Source organism: Piliocolobus tephrosceles, chromosome 4 (assembly GCF_002776525.5).
Source record: "Piliocolobus tephrosceles isolate RC106 chromosome 4, ASM277652v3, whole genome shotgun sequence".
NCBI classification, from domain to species: domain Eukaryota; kingdom Metazoa; phylum Chordata; class Mammalia; order Primates; family Cercopithecidae; genus Piliocolobus; species Piliocolobus tephrosceles.
In genome coordinates, this window is record NC_045437.1 from 150,864,218 (window position 1) to 150,881,048 (window position 16,831).

Consider the following 16,831-nt stretch of genomic DNA (forward strand, 5'->3'; position numbering starts at 1 on the left):
TGGAGGTCTGGGTTTTATTAGGAGCTTTTCATCTTTGGGGCAGTGGCCCTCACGGTTTGGGTCTTCGGGCCATTGCTGGGCCCTGCCTCAGGCCCCTGAAGCAGGACTTTCCCACCAGGGTGAGAGAGGCCCAGGTTATTATCTGTCCAGGGATACTCTAGCCTAGCAGTTCTGAAAATTAAGCATGCCTCAGAAGCACCTGGAAGCCCTTGTTAAAACGCATATGGCCAGGCCCCTCCCCTAACGGTTCTGATTCAGTGAGTCTGGGGTGAGGCCTGAGAATTTGCATTTCTAACTAGCTCCCATATACTGCTGGTGCTGCTGGCCCAGAGATCAGACTTGGAAAACCACTGCTTTAGAGTAATTCCTCCTTTACCTTGAGCCAGAGTGTGCAGGGCCCAAGGAAGGAAAGAACAGCAGGGTATCAGGTTTCTCCTCCTCCATGCTGGGTCCAGCTCTCAGAAACACGATGGAGGATATTGCCAGGGCATCATAATAGTAAACACCTGTACAGCGATTTCACCTGCCCTGTCTCACTCGATACTCACAGCAGGTCCCTTGGTGAAGTAGCACAACTTCTTGACAAATAACAGAAGTCAAATTGAGATAAGTTAAGGCCTCCTTCCTGGCCATTAGGCTAGTAATTTGTGGTGTGTCCCCAGTGGAATCCAGTTTTCTTAGCTCCTATTCTCAAACTTGCATGACTCTGCTACTCATTAGCTATGTGACCTTGGGAAAATTACTTAGCTTTCTATGACTCAGTTTGTTGATGAGCAAAATGGGAGTAATGGTGTCTGCCTCATAGAGTTGTCATGAGGATGGCATGAGTTAATGCTTGAAAAGCACTTGAGAGCTATCAAATGGTGGCCTCCAGAATCCCCTCCTCTCATGGCAATGAGAGACTGCAGGTTTTTTGTTTTGTTTGTTTTTGGCATTTCTGTCACAAGAGGTGCAAGAAGATGTACTATTGCCCACCAGACAGCCTTACCCGGCCATCAGGACAGGGCTCAGTCACTTTGGAAAGTCACTCCCTGCCACCGAGGGAAATGGCCTGAGGAAGCCCAGTGGGTGGCATCTGCTGAGGATGGAGCAGTAGCTGAGGGGCCGGGTCAGTGTGTGAAGCCTAAGACCAGGAGGAGGGGTACCAGGAGAGCAAGGTGGCCGGGTCGTCCACTCCTCAGGAGCTGCTGTGATCCCGTTCCTTTCACTGCCCAGCCCTGGGTGGTGGCCCTTGGAGGATTAGTTTGGAGGAAAGCTAAGCTAAGTCTGCCATTTTAGTGGTTTTCTCTTCCTGCCTTGCCCCCACCTTCTGACTTGGGACATTTACAGCAGTAACGGGGGTTTGAGTAGAAGCCTAGTCTTGATTATGCTAGTGAAAATTACATGCCAGGTACTGTTACATTCAGTATCTCATTTAATCCTCACAAGCCTCATGAAGTAACCCTCATTTGACAGAGGAAGCTGGGTCCTCATCTATATAAGTAGGGTGACCACATAATTTATGGGGCACAAATTATGAGAGGCAGGTTAACTGACCTGTCTTAAGGGTTGTACAGAAAGAAGTCCAGGGTTCAAAGTCAAATCTGTGTGGCTCCAGAGCCCTTGGTCTTTGCTAAGCTGCCGTGAGACTTCCCTCCGGAGTGCCGTTATTCCCTCCGTGGGTGCCTAGCATTGGCCTGTTCCCAGGATCTCCTGCCCCTCAGCTCAAGGTCCAGGTTCCGGGGCCATGAAAGCGCTTTATTCACCTTTGTATCTTCCATAGAACTGAACACAAAGCCTTATGCAGAGAGTGACCATATGTTCTGTTTATGCTTCTTGTCCCAGTGCAGTAATTAATGGTGCCTCTTTCTTAAAAGTGTCCCAGTTTGGACAATAAATTATGTGGTCACCCTACTTACACAGCGTCCTCCCAACCCAGGGACAATGGCATTTTAATAGAGGATCCTGAAAGACAGAATTGTCTTTACGACTCAAAGAAGTAAATCCCAGATGGTGAAATTTTAAGCGTTTATATCCCAGTAGGCAAGAGAATGTAGACAAAGATTCTGCTCAGCACCCCACAAACCTACCACAAAGGACTATTTCTAACACCCGACTTGAGGGTTGTGGGGGTCACCAGGCCTGTGATGAGATTTGAAGGGGCAGGAGTCTCACTGTGGCTCATGCAAGTGTCTGACAAGCAAGGCCAGAAAAGGGGAGGGTGAGCAAAAAGCTGTTGCTTCCCCACATCCCCAGGCAAGAGGGGAGCCCCTGCCTAGCATTTGATTGTTGTCAAGCCCCCAGCCTCCCTGCAGGAAAGAGCTAATGGGGATTGGCCCTCTTCCCAGCGTCACCCTCAGCCCCTGGTGGGCCCCTGGGCTCAGCTTCCCCACGCTTTCTTGTGGGGGCTTTGTTCCCTCAGGCCCTGCCCTTGTACCCTGGACATTGGTCCATACTCAGCCATGGCGTGTGCAAGTCACATTCCAGGCTGTGTCCTTGCCCCATTTGCAGGCAGCTGAAAACTGCTGTGCATATGTCAGTTCACACTTGAACTGGTTTAATGTTTTTTTCTTTTAAGTTGCAATCTAAAATTCAGCCAGACAGGCTTTAACGAGCACTAAATCGTCAAGCCTTTTGTTTCCCTTGCTATTCAAGCCATAGAGATTTTGTGTTTGATTCAGCAACAATTGCTGAATCTTAAACAAACCATTTACATTTTGACATTAACTATTTTATGAGTGTAACTTTTTCTTTAGCATTAGAATGATTCCAGCCGAAGGCCTTTTAATGATTTATCAGAAATAGAGTTAAAAGAGTCTGTGGAAGGTGATTCTTAACATTTTCTTTTGGGGAAAAAAAAGTAGGTTTTCATCTGCCTTCAGTTGGGCAGTACATACAGAAGTTTAGCCTTCCTCCTCCTATTTTAATAACTTTTGATCTTGTCAAGGTCGTTCTTCCAGCATGCCCTCCTGCTCAGCTCCTCCATTTTTCAGACAACCCCCGCACCCAGTGGCTTCTCTCAGAGTGACTCTCTGTGCATCTCTGTCGGCTGTTAATTTCTTCTGATAGAGGCAGGAACTATGTTCTTTCTTTGCTCTAGCGCTGGTATTCTTAGCTGAGGCCCCTGTGCACACTGGGCGTGATCAGTATTTGTCAACCAGCTGACTGGACAAAGAGCCTCAGACAAATAGCATGTTCGCAAACGAAGCCATCCATCATTCTGTGCCTTGAAGCTGTAAGTAATTGGAACTTTTCTCCAGTTCTTAAAGATTTCCACAGAATGGGAAGTCTCCACTTTCATTGAGGTTCCCATTCGAGCATCTGGTGAGTCAGGTCAAAGGGCCTTGAGCAAGGTCAGGCGTCCCAGTGTTGTTCCTGCATTAGGGGAAGTTCTGTATTTTTCTCAGCCTCCAGTGAGACCTGGTGAACCCTGCGCCTGGCTGAGGAGTCAGTGGATCTGCCCAGTTTTCTTCTCTGTAACAGTGTGAGCCAAGTGGCCAGGCCCAGGAAACCCATGCTGTGGGGGGCCTGAGACTCCACGTGAAATGGAGCTGGCTGAGGAGGCCATGTTGATCCGCCCCCATGGAAAACCGGGAGCCGGGGTGCTGCACTTGCCTCTCAGAACTAGAACTAATTGTTCTTAAAGATCTTTCCAAATACCAATGATGCAAAATATTTGGATGGTTCACCATATTGTTCACCATATTTAAACTGTCAGAACCTTAAATATCTGAGCAAAACCTCAGCAAACAAAGGATATTTTGGGGACTTGTTATGTATGTTGCGCAGCAGAGAGATTTGTAGTCTATACGACTTCCAAATCCTGTAAACGAAGTATTTCAGTGTTGTCATTTTCAGCTATAGACCGTCCTACGATCATTGCCTTTTCTTCTGCTATTAAGAGATGGCTCATTCATAAACATTTCTACAGTTGTGTGGCAAACGCAAAATAGGCCCTGCATGATTCCACTGGCTCTGATTGAGGAGATGATTTTTCACACAGTGAGATTTATCACATTTATCAAGTTTATGACAGAACACAAGGAGGGTGAGGGATGTGGAGGTTGGAGGGAGAGCAGATCTGAGTGAGGAGGGAAGCTCTTTCCTGAGCCTCAAAGGGACGGTTGACAAGGTGTGTTGCCTATGAGCTTGGAGCAAGGATTGTCTGGGCCATTTCCTTGGATCCCCTCTTCCCCTGAGGATCTGGCCTCCTCTGCTGTCCCCCAGCTACGAGACGTGGGGATAGTTATACCGCCAACTGGTTTAGAAGACCTAAAATAACATCCTCTGTGTTCTCTAATAAAGTTGATAAATCTCAGTGTGTGAAAAATCTCCCGTATGTTTTAGCCTAAATTTTCTTCTGCTTAACCTTGTTACTCCTGCCTTGCCTCCCTCGGACTGCCTGAGACAATTACTCAGGGACATTCTTTGAATAATTAGAGGCTGCAGATAATTCTCTTTAGCCCGCTTTCTTCCATGTTCCCTACCCTGTGGTCTCCCTTTAGCCAGTTCTAATTAGCTGCTTTGATCCTTCCTCCCAGTCTCTCCCTCTAGCTTGTTAATTACATTTCTCCCCCATGAATTCCTTCTGTACTGGCTTTGTCTATCCAGTCAGAGGAGCTGAGAATGAGAATCTAAGGCCACTCCGTGGGAGGTCTTCTTTGTCCCCCCAACACAGATAGCTCCTCTCCCTTCTGAGAAGCCTGAAAACCCTGGCATTCTGTCTTAGCAGAAAAGTACAAATAATAGTTTTTGTTAAATGGCATACTGTGATAAAACAGCTGTTATCCTAATGCTCTGTGTGTGTCTACGTATATAAAATCACATTTCATCCCCACAACAATCCCATGAGACAAATATTGTTATTAATCCCGGTTTTACAAATGCAGAAACTGAGGCCCAGAGAGGCTTAGTAACTTACCTCAGTCACACAGCTGAAAACACTAGAATCTCAGACTGGCACGTAGGTCTCTCTGACTCCAGAGCCGCACTTAGTTTTTTGCTTTCTGGGTTTGGGCTTTTTGGTGGAGGAAAAAAAAAAAAAAGGAAAAAGTCCAGGTCATTGGCTTTTAGCCCACCAAAAACCTAACCAGCCAACCAACCAACCAACCAAATAACTCTGAGGTAATTGTCACCTCTTTACCCTCGGTATAGAATAGGCTTTCTCAATTGAAATCATAAAACTGGCACAGAAGGAAAATGACGTGGTGCACGGGATATCTGGGCAGTTGGAAATCTGCTTCTAGAAAAAAAAACGAAACCAATAAATTCTTCACTTGCTTTAATTCTTAATTCTCTTTTCTGACAGTTTTCTCTCTCAGGAGGTTAAGGAAGCAATAAGGAGAAGGGCTCACTGAAATTATATGCTGAGCAACAAGGATCTGTCTGGTTAAAAAAAAAAAAGAAAAAAGTTTGGGGAACCCCAGCAGAAAGTGACTGTGTTTGGAGAAGCTAAAAGGGGAAGGTAAAACTCTCTGCCTCTGAGTTTTAGGGAAAGTAAATTTCAGAGGGTCCAGGAGAAAGTAGATGTGATGTCTGAACAGGAGCTTCAAAAGGAAGGATGACTCAGAGTTTGAAAAATGAAGTGTACTTAATAGAGTCATGAGTGATTACTGCAGGGAACAGGGCGCCACCTAAAGAGACCCACGTGGCTGCAGAGGGCACAGTTCGAGCTGAGATTTTGTCTAGAGATGAAAACGGGACCTGTAACCAAGAGCAAATACAGAAGAAGGATGCAAGCTCCGAGAACACTGTCAGGAGCACCAGATGGGTGAGACCTGGGAAGCGCTAAGAACAGCAAAGGCGCCTGTGCCGCTACTGTTGAGAGTGAGAGGGATGGCAAAGAAGGCTTTAGGCCGCCTGGTTCAGTCAGGGGATTTCGCAGATGCCAGAGAGGGTATCTCTGTCCTTGCTCTCATTCTGTTTGCCTCTGTCTTCTCTCTCAAGGAGAATGGCCTTCCTGCAGAAAGTAAAACAAACATAGAGTTAAGTGGAACTTGAGACCAGGAGTGTACAAAAAGTGTAAATGAGCCACTGGCTTCTCCAGATTAGACAGGGTCTGAAAAATTAAATGCCAAACAGAAACTCAGGGACATCATCATCAAACTGTGTGCAGGAATCTTTATGGCATTATGGGGATTGGGAGAGGGGCAAGGAGACACGATGGGCAACTGTTCTGGTTTTCAAAATAACAGAGCAAGTTTTTGAGATGCGACTTAAGAGTATTTTTAAAGAAAAGAGGTCATTTCTTAGAGTTAGTGTGAGTTCCATAAAACCAGGTCTTGCTGGACTAGTTTAATGCTTAAATTCTCCCTCGCCCCTCCCTCCATATAGAAAAATTTAACACATTCTCCTTGATGAATTATTGAAAGTGGACACACCCATGTAACCACCACCCAGATCCAGAAATGTAACATTATCAGTACCCCAGAGGACTCTCAAGTTCCCTCCCAATTCTAATTTTCTTTTTCAGAAGATTTGCCAGGCTGGTAGATTAGGCCAGTTTAATAGACACAGAGGAAGTCTGCATTTCAGGAAATCATTTGACAGAGTCTCATAATAATCTAATAGATCAGATAGAGAAATGATGATAAAGATGTAGATTTGAGGCTGGGTGCCGTGGCTCGTGCCTGTAATCCCAGCACTTGGGAGGTTGAGGCGGGCAGATCACTTGAGGCCAGGAGTTTGAGACCAGCCTGGCCAACATGGCAAAACCCTGTCTCTACTGAAAATACAAAAAAAAAAAAAAAACAACACACACACACACACACACACAAAACTGGGCGTGGTGGTGAGCGTGGTGGTGTGTGCCTGTAGTCCCAGCTACATGGTAGGCTGAGGCTCTGGGAGGCGGAGTTTGCAGTGAGCTTAGATTGCGCCACTGCACTCCAGCCTGGGTGACAGAGTGAGGTGAGACTCTGAATCAAAAAAAAAAAAAAAAAAAGACGTAGATTTGTAGCAGCTTGAACAATCAGACTTAATCAATGTTTATTTAGAAATGGTTTAGTGTCAACAGAGCCTTCACTGTAGTGATGTGCCAAAGAGCTCGTGGCAGACTCTGTCCTGTCTAACCTGCATTCTGGTTCTCACGTGAAGACGTGGGAACAGATGGCACTGATCAGGAAGAGATAACCATGTGAGATACATGACAGTGAGGATCCAACAGAATAGTGACAGTCTAGGAGGAAGGGTCTAGGTAGCCAAGTGGCATTTTAAATTTTATTGTTATTAAACTTCTAATTTATAAGTAATTCAGATTCCTTGTTTAAAACAAAAATCTCACCACCCAGAAATAAATATATGGTGTCATATCACCCATACCATTTGTAATTTGCTTTTTGCCTCCTGACAATATTTATTCTTTAGTAAGAATAAAATCGAAGCCCTGTGCTTGGGTTCAGAGCCATGTTGGGGACCCCCAGCTCATCAGAAGATCATGTGAGCAGCCTTTAGGGATTTGACCTAGGCAGGCCACTGTAAGCTCTGTGAGGCTGCTACCAAAAAACCTAGAGATGGCCTGAGGCATTAGGGGCAGAATGGCCCTGGGGCAGAGGCAGCCAGGCCCACTGGACTCTGGGTGGGGGGTTGTCCAGCCTGGCTCCCTGTGGGTAGGTTTGGGCACCACCACTGTGGGATTCGTCAGTAAGTCAACAGGGTCCCATAGAGCATTGTCAGGAAAGTGGAGGGTTTCAAGAGTCACCCTGAGAATGACTGCAGAATCCCGTGAGGCCACATAGTGAGAGGGGAGCTTTCCCTGGATGGCTGGCTGCTCCCAGCTTTCAGAAGGGCTGACCCGTCTGGACAGGATCAGGAAACTCTTTCTTTCTTCGAGGGTAGACTTAGGACCAGACAGTATAGGACCAGAGGGTATAAGCTTCATGATAGCAGATTTCAGCTCAGTGTCAGAATATGTTTTTCTGGCAGTTGGAGGAGTTTTAAACTAGCATAAAGCTGCCTTGTTTGATGATGTAGTCTTCAAGTACTGGGCTGCCAATTACCAGACATGCTGTACTGGATAAAAGGTTGGGCATTGGCTCTAGTTATCCCAAATGCTGGTCCTCAGAACATAGGAATCACATGTGGCATTTATGAAAAAATCAGGTCTTCAGAGCCACATTCTCTGAGATTATGATTTAGTATATGAAGGGTAGGGCTTGGAATCTGTATTTTCAAAAAGAGCTCCAATTGTTCCTCGTAGAAATGGCTGATTCCATGGCTGGCATAGGAAAAGAGCAATATCTTGTACAAGAACATCTTGTGCTGGAAGGTAAGAAAATATTAAAGGGTGATGGAAACATGTTAAAAAGACACAGAAGCCAGCATGAAAAGGCCTGGTGATTAAGGATAATTTTAGCATTGAAGTAAATGATAGAAATTGATTCTATTCCGTAAATTAAATAAGAATCTATTAATTCATACTGATGTCAATAAATAAATGAAGGAAGAAATGGGAAAGGAGGAACATCTCTTCTTTCAGGTAGAGTGCCAGCAAATAAAGATAGAAGCAAGAAGAATAAAGATAGGAGTTTGAAGGATAAAGATAGGAGTTTGAATGTCATCATTTGACAAACATTGTGGTACAGGTTGAACATCCCTTATCTGAGATGCTTGAGACTAGAAATGTTTTGGATTTTGGTTTTTTTGTTTTATTTTGTTTGTTTTTTTGGAATATTTGCATTATATACTTACCACTTGAGCATCCCTGATCCAAAAATCCAAAATCCAAAATGTTCCAGTGAACATTTCCTTTGAGCATCATGTTGATGCCCAAAAAGTTTCAGATTTTAGAGCATTTTGGATGTTAGATTTTTGGACTTATGATGCTTAACCTGGAATAATTAATCAAGAATTGTCAATGATTGCCAGAACTACTGCATGAAAGTTTGATGAGGAGTAGGCTGTCTTCATATCTTAAAGTGTCTCCCCACAAAATATTAATTTCAGGGGAACAAATAGTATTTTTATAGTGGAGAAATCTGGCAGATACCACCACAACCAGGTGTTCAAAGAAAACATCCAGTCGTGGGACTTATGGATATCACTTGCCCTCCTGTGTGATACACTGAGAAAGATACAGCACTGTTTGTGCATTCCTGCCAAAGCCGCAGCCTCAATCTAATCATGAGAACACATCGGACAAATCCAGGCTGAAAAACATTCTAACACTGGCCTGCACTTTTCATAAATGTCAGTGTCATGAAAGACAAAAACTAAGGAAGAGTTCCAGATGAAAGGAGACCAAGGAGACAGGCTGCTGTGTACATCGTGTGGGCATAGATGGAACATGGGATCAAAATTATTTTTCTAGAAAGAATATTATTGAGAGGGCTCTGTGCAGTGGCCCACACCTGTAATCCCAACACTTTAGGAAGCCGGGGCGGGAGGATTGCTTGAAGCCAGGAGTTCAAGACCAGCCTGGGCAATATTGTGAGAACCCCCATCTACAAAAAAAAAAAAAAAAAGTTTTTTTTTTTTTAAGAAAAAAGGAGGAAAGGGGGGTGGGAAGGACTATTATTGGGACAGTTGGCAAAATGTAAGTAAATATCTATAGATTATTGTGTCAGTGTGAGTTTCCTGATTTTGATCATTGTACTTTGGTTATATTCTTAGGACATTCACACTGATATGTTTAGGGGTAAAAGGTCTTCATATCTTCAATTACCCTCAAATATTTCGGAAAAGAAAATCTGTGTAAATATTACTAGAGACAGAAAATTGTGGTAAATGTCCACAATTGGTGATTCTGGGTGGGAGTTTATTTACTGTTCTTACAGCTTTTCAGTAAGTCATTTTTCTGTGTGATTACTTTTCAGTAATTTTTTTTTTTGTTTTTTAGAGAGACGGAATCTCACTCTGTTGCCCATAACTCACTGCAGCCTCAACCTCCTGGGCTCAAGTGATCCTCCTACCTCAGCCTCCCGAGTAGCTGGGACTATAGGCACATATGACCTTGCCCGGCTATTTTTTTTTTACTTTTGCAGAGATGGGGATTTTACCACCTTGTGCAGGCTAGTTTCAAACTCCCGGACTCAGGCAGTCCTCCTGCCTTAGCCTGTCAAACTGCTGGGATTACAGGCATAAGCCACCACACCTGGCCTATTTTCTGTAATTTTTTATATCACTAGTCTGAAATGGTTTCAGGAAATAAACTGCCCCAGGCGATTGTGATGCAGGGCTATGTTGGAGAGCTACCAGATGTCCTTCAGGAAGGTCATTCGCTGTCCCTCCCTCTGAGGTTCCCTTTATCTCCCCAAAGGTGGGCAGATGATTGTGTCTCTGTGTGTGTCTTGTGTGTGTGTCTGTTTGTCAAGAGGTTCTGGAGACCCTCTTGTGAGTTGCTGTTACTATGGTGAGGGGTGGGTGTCTCATAGTTGGACGTGGGCGGCTTCCAGTTAGGGGCTGTACATGAAGGGCTTAGATGATAGCCCCGCCCTTCCCCAGTGTCCAGATGGAACTCCTGAGGCCATACAGGTCCCACCACACAACTGATGTGCAGATCATGTGTTTTGTTATTCCTGGAAGCTTGACTTTGTGTGGTGTTATTTTTTTGTTAAACTTATTCAATTCGGTAATTGTATCTTTTTTTTTTTTTTTTGATACAGAGTCTTGCTTTGTTGCCCAGACTGGAGTGCGGTGGCATGATCTCAGCTCACTGAAACCTCTACCTCCTGAGTTCAAGCGATTCTCCTGCCTCAGCCTCCCGAGTAGCTGAGATTACAGGCACCTGCCACCGCACCAGCTAACTTTTGTATTTTTAGTAGAGACGGGGTTTCACCATGTTGGCCAGGCTGGTCTCGGACTCCTGATCTCAAGTGATGTGCCCGCCTCAGCCTCCCAAAGTGCTGGGATTACAGGCGTGAGCCACTGCTCCTGGCCAGTTGTTTGTATCTTAACTGATTGATTCCCTAATCCCACTCATCCCTGGATGTCAGGCAAATATAGATGTCTCTTGAACACATCTATTTCAGGATTACACATCCTGCAAATTCTTGCTTTCCCAGATGATGGAGGCTACACATTAGGGCATAAGCAAGGTGGGGCCACCAGAGGAAATCTTTTTCTCTGGGCAAGAAGGTGAGCATGCACTTCATCAGGTGAATGGTTGAGCTTGGCCCCATATACCCCTGAGATGTGCCCTCTGCCCTCAGTGCATGGCATCATCTCAGAGGCATTTCAGATGAAAAATGGTAGTTTTTTACTGTCATAAGGGAATGAAAAGAGTATTTGTTGCACTGAGAAATGTCACGAGGACTCGTGAGTGAGCACATCCCTCTGCTGTGCCTCTGGTGTCCTGGTTTGGCCTGGCAGTCTCAGTCACAGAAGCTCTCTTCAGTTACACCTTAGCATTTCCTTGGCCCCCATCTAACTAGTCACCCTCATCCTTACTCCCATCCTAGAGCTCTGCCTTTTCCAGTTGTTCTCCTTTTCAGAAATTCAGACTTCGTTTTCAGCCCTTCCGGTTGACCCTGGAGCAAAATTTCCATGCACACGCCTTGTTGGCCCTGACACCTGTGGAGTGGCCCAGGACCCCACAATCCAAAGGGCCCGTGTCTGGCTTCATGCTCTGTTCTCACTGTCTTGAAATTTCTGATGATTCTTGAACAAAAGGCCCCATGTTTTCATATTGCACTTGGGCCTGAAAATTATGTGGCTAGTCCTGAGCCCAAGGGTGAAGTCAGCCCCGGCGTGTGTATTGGGCAGCAATCTCCTGGGCCTCTTGGTCGAGCTGGGCTGCCCTCCCTGTGGTCAGCTCCTTCAGTCCCCTTCCACCCAGACACATGCTCAGCTTCAGTTAGCTAAACTATGACCTCTGACTCTTGACTGTTGCCCAAATTGCTGTCACCCTGACCCAAACTCTTTGGTTTTTGCAAATGCAATCACTTCCATTTTTGCAGCCCGCCCCACCCCCAGCCCATCCCCCTGCAAGATTTACAGAGTAGCAGCTGCTGCCGTCCCTCTGCACACAGACAGCTGACTTGCCTGCTGATTGTGAACATCCCAGTAATCCAAGTGCTAATGGTATTTATTTAGTCCAGCCGGCTTAGCCCCGAACAAGGTTTATTCTCATTTATCGCATCGGAGATGAGCTACGTCCTTAATATCCTTCTGTTGACTTTGAGCACACCAGCACCACTAATGTCACTTTGAGGCGTGCCAGGCCCCCGCCCTCTTAACTCACTCAGATCCCCAGCTGTCAGGATACCTACCTTCCAGCCAGCAGGACTGGCCCCTCCAGGGGTGGGCTGCAGCTCTGGTCCAGAGTCCATAGGCTGGAGGAGGATGGGGCTGGCGTGTGTGATATGTGCTCGAGGCATCCGGGCCGAATCAAGCCGTGCTCTCAAGAACGTGGTCTGACTTCTTTGTGTAGTAAGCCTACTGTAATTATCTTTTGGCCACAGTGCATTGGCGAGCACTGTGGCATTTTGGCATTAATTAACTATTCTGTCTTTAACACGGGTAATCCTAGCTCTGCCTCATAGGTGAAAATTTGCCCAAGGTCATCAGCCATTGCTCATTAAATTCCCAGCAAGGGTCCTCCAGGCCCCGGCCCTTGCCTGTCCAGAGGCCTCACTCTGAGCTGTTTTGGTAGTTGCCTCCCCCAGCCCCAGGCTGTGAGCATTTAGAGCCCAAGGCGGAGCTGCCTGTGGAGAGAGGGTCTGTTTCTGGGAGCAGATTCTGCCTATGGCGGGAGATTGCTCAGGAAACCTTCAGCTCTACTGGCCCTGCCTGGATGGACGGAGGAGCAGCTGGGAGCGCAGGCCTCATCTTCCCCCTCTTCCTCTGCTGTGTTTCTGCAACCCCTTCCCTGGGCAGCCCTGAAAGGCCACTTCACAGGGTGGCCTTTTAGGAAACTCCTGAAGCTGTGGGAACCCTGGGGTAAGGCCCGGAGTTCCCAGGGTCCCATGAGCACCTCATTTAAGCTGATCATGTGAAGAGGCCAGGCAGGGCATGGACGCAGGGCTGCCAAGGCTGCGCACTGTCACAGCCCAGGTTTGGCCATGGTCCTGCCCTACCCACGGACTTGGCTGTGGGTGAAAACATGAATTTATTGCCTCATGAACCCGATTTCAGCAATTTACAAAAGGTCAGACTTCCTCTTTTCTCTCCGGTTTACTTATCCCATGTTGGAGCTCTCTTCTCTCCTACTCGAAATGGAGTGGGAAGAGCTGCCTGAGGGAGACAGAGTAGTGGGTAGGACTGGCTGCTGCTGGCTTGGCTGTGGGTGACTCCCGGCCCACATCAGCCTACCTTCTGAAGAAGGGACTTCTCTTTGCCCTGGTCCCAGTGCAGAAAGTGGAAGGGCTTTGGTGGCCCAGCCCTGGGTGATTAACTGGGGCTGCAATGATGGGGTGCTGTGATGAGCTTTGTGCTGTCTTTGGAGGGCCTTGTCTCTGCTGCTCCGAGGGCCCATGAGGGATGGTACTCCTTGGCAGTGCTCCCAAAGGGTGATGCGATGTCAGATCTCGCAGCCCCCCTTGGGGAGGCAGCATTTGATGTTTGTGTGAATCTCTCAGCGTGGTCGTCTTCTCTTCCTGGACCCTCCTGTCATGGGTGAACGTTCCTTAGGCACATGATGGCAGAGACAGCCCTAATTAGCTCATGCTTTGATGAAACAGCTGCCTGTCTCAAGTTGGGGGGGCAGGGGAGCAGCTCAGCTCCCAGGCCCCCCTGCACCAGCGCCTGCCTCCCTGCCTATCTGGAGAGGAGCTGTCAGCCTCCCTTCCCCAGGGCCTCTGGCCCATCTCCAGGCAGCTCTGCAGACACAGGGGTGGAGTTGCTGTGGGATGGGCTGGCACCCACCCTGTACTTCCTTTCTGGCTGAGAGGCTACAGAGTGACACGTGGTACAAAGGAGCTTTTCCCTTTAGAAAACTGGCCCAGCGTGCTCCGTCTGCTCTGGACCTTGAAGCTTGTTCCTGGTCGGAATAAAAGCGGGGAGCTCTCTTCATTCCATTCAGCCAGCTTTGGGGGCACACCTGCTGTGTGTCGGGCCCTCTCCTGTACAGTGGCACAGTGTGTCTTTTCTGGGTTTAGGACCAGGAGCCAGCTCCTTCTGATTTGTCTTTTTTTCCTTATACCCTGGCTCACTTTCGAGGACCCTGTGAGGGTCCCCTGGCCAGGAGGTTGGGAGTTAGGAGGAACAGGTGCTTTCTGGGTCTCCAGGAGCTTGTGGTCCTGCCAAGGGCAGGCAGCCAGAGGCATGTGGTGGCTTTGGTAGACTGCAGTGTCCTTTGTGGGCTAGTTGGGTGGGTGTGACAGCCACCATCTGACTGCTGGCTTGGCCCCTTCACCTGCTGCTGGCCTCAAGCTTTTGTGTGCCCGTCCCCTCTCTTCTCTGGGCCTCACAAGTGGGCTGCTGAGAGGGAAGCCCTGACCTGCCCAAGGCCTGACCATCCAGTCTCTGTGCTTGCCACTTGCTCCTTAATTAATCGCTAATGCAGTCTTGCAAGGAACCTGCAAAAGGGTATCCTGCTAGGGATCCCCGCCATGTCCCCTGCATGGCACCCTGCCCTGATGGGGGTCCCCGCCAGGCCCCTTATCCCTTCATCTGGGCGGTCTGGGCCTGAAATGTTTTAATAACATCATTATTTCTCTAGCCCAGAGTGGGGAGATGAGTTCCAGAGGCAGCTCAGGGTTTTGAGTACTTTAGTGCGGTGTGTTTTTCTGTTGATATGTTCATGGTTGTGTACACGTGTTCTTCGTTCGTTCGTTCATTCATTCATTCATTCATTCGTTCCCTACTGTCCAGGACCTGTGACATGGCAGGCTCTGTGCTGAGTGCTGAGAATACAGGCAGAGAAGCTGACAGTAGCTGCTGTTATAGAGTGGGAGCCCAGTGGGAGGCATTGGGTTGTTCTGTTTTAGGATCTGCCTAGGTATTCAGAGGCTCCTGTCTCTTGCACTTTCTTCCTGCCTTCTCCTACAAGCATTTTCTATGTGCAGTCTGAGTGCCGACCCAGGAGAGGAGAGGGATGGGGCCCTGACCTTCAGGCTGCAGACCCAGAGGGGAACAGACCCATTAGTAATTGCCCCAGTGTGTGATGTGCCTGGGGTCACGGAGGAAGGAACATCCGGCACTGGCTTGGGAAGCGCCAAGCAAGGCTTCCTACGGGAGGGACGCTGAAGGAGCAGCTTTGGCATCAAAATGTCTTTACAGTAGTAGAGACGATTCACCTTCCAGCCTACTCCAGCCCCTTGGCTGCTGGGGAGTCGGGGCTGGCATGGGAGCCCTCAGCCCTGTCACCTGTGCTGTGGGCCACTGTTCCCACATGGGTCTGTGCCAGATGGTCTTTGTTTCCCCAGCTGAGTTTGACTTGCCCTGCATGGGAACCTGCATTGTTCTTGTTTCTGCCCAGGATGGCTGGCGTGGGTTCAGTTCCCTGACCACCCGATCCCTGGGCTGGGCACGGGAGTCATGCTTTCCTGTGCTTCTTCCCCAGCAACCCCAAGGTCCAGGTGGAGGCCGTTGAAGGGGGAGCCCTGCAGAAGCTTTTGGTCATCCTGGCCACGGAGCAGCCATTCACTGCAAAGAAGAAGGTGTGTTTCCATGCCCTTCCTCCTGCCTGGCCCCCAGGACAACTGTGGGGCCTGAAAGGAAAGGGTTCCTGTCCAGGCTGTGCATGTTACCTTTGGGACCTGAGCGTCATCTGCTGGGTGGCATAGGGGGAGAGGTTACACTAAACTAAAGCAGATGGCAGTGTGCCGAGGTGACTAGAGGCCTGTGGGCAGCTCCTGTGGTGTGGCCTTGGGCCCTACTCCTGGCCTCCCACCCTTGGTCTCTGTTCACCTCCCATTTACTCACTTGGTAATGTTGAAGGTGTCCGAGTCCCTACTGGCCTCACAGTCTTGGGTTCTGGGGTGTAGCTGTAACTGAGGTGTTCGGTGGGGCTGGGAGGAATGGGCACTAGGTTGGGGCACCTCTGTCTGCCTTCCCTGGACCTCAGGACAGGTCCAGCTCACTTGGCCTGTCACCTGCCCCTGGGTCTCTGTCCCCAGGTCCTGTTTGCGCTGTGCTCCCTGCTGCGCCACTTTCCCTATGCCCAGCGGCAGTTCTTGAAGCTCGGGGGGCTGCAGGTCCTGAGGAGCCTGGTGCAGGAGAAGGGCACAGAGGTGCTGGCCGTGCGCGTGGTCACGCTGCTCTACGACCTGGTCACGGAGAAGGTGAGTACCCAGGCCCACCCGGTCTCCTCGTTTGCTTTGTGTGTGCTTCTGGATGGATGGACAGACAGATGGAAGAGACTGGGGACATCAGGGAGGATGTTGTGTGAGATGTGGTGGCTTAGCTGAAACCTGAGGGCTGATGAATGGGAGATGGCCCCGCCAGCCATGGTCACAGCCAAGTGTGTGGGCAGAGGACTCAGCGTGAGGCAAGCCCTGGAGCAGCCAGGACCAGGCCCCCAGGGGACAAAAGGCTGAGGGGGTGGAGCGGCCTGGAGCGCCTTCGAATGGCACTGACTCTTCAGATTCTAGAAACTTGGAGGTGCCTCCAAGTTTCCTCTGGGAGCTTTGACTCTGGGCAGCGCCTCAGAGCGGCTGCCCTTGAGAGTCCCAGGGACCCAATTGCTTGCCACTTGGGAGGAGACTTGGTGCCCGGCCCTCTTTGCAAGCTTGAAGAAGCATCGTAATTAAGGAAAAGTAGCCAGGCCTGTATTCTTAATTCAGTTGCTGCAGAGAGCATTGGCAGGGCTTCCTCAGTTGCCCCTCTAGGACCATAGGCTCCCCAGAACAGCCGCATGCCGACTAGTGGAGCAGGGCTGGGCAGCCGCTGGAACTGCTGCTGAATGGCGGAGGCTGGGCCCTCCCCCCGCTCTGCACACGCCTCCCCCAGGCCTTCTCTCCCAGGCTGGCCCTCC

At 48.7% G+C, this 16,831-nt stretch overlaps 1 protein-coding gene across 1 annotated transcript in view; it reads left to right on the forward strand.

Moving 5' to 3' along the window:
- The window catches only part of SIL1 (SIL1 nucleotide exchange factor), a 237,537-nt gene that overhangs the window by 217,243 nt on the left and 3,463 nt on the right, over positions 1-16,831 (forward strand). The window contains exons 8-9 of the mRNA XM_023195311.2: positions 15,419-15,515; positions 15,975-16,139. Of these exons, the coding sequence (XP_023051079.1) occupies positions 15,419-15,515; positions 15,975-16,139 (262 nt within the window). The remainder of the gene's footprint in view (positions 1-15,418; positions 15,516-15,974; positions 16,140-16,831) is intronic.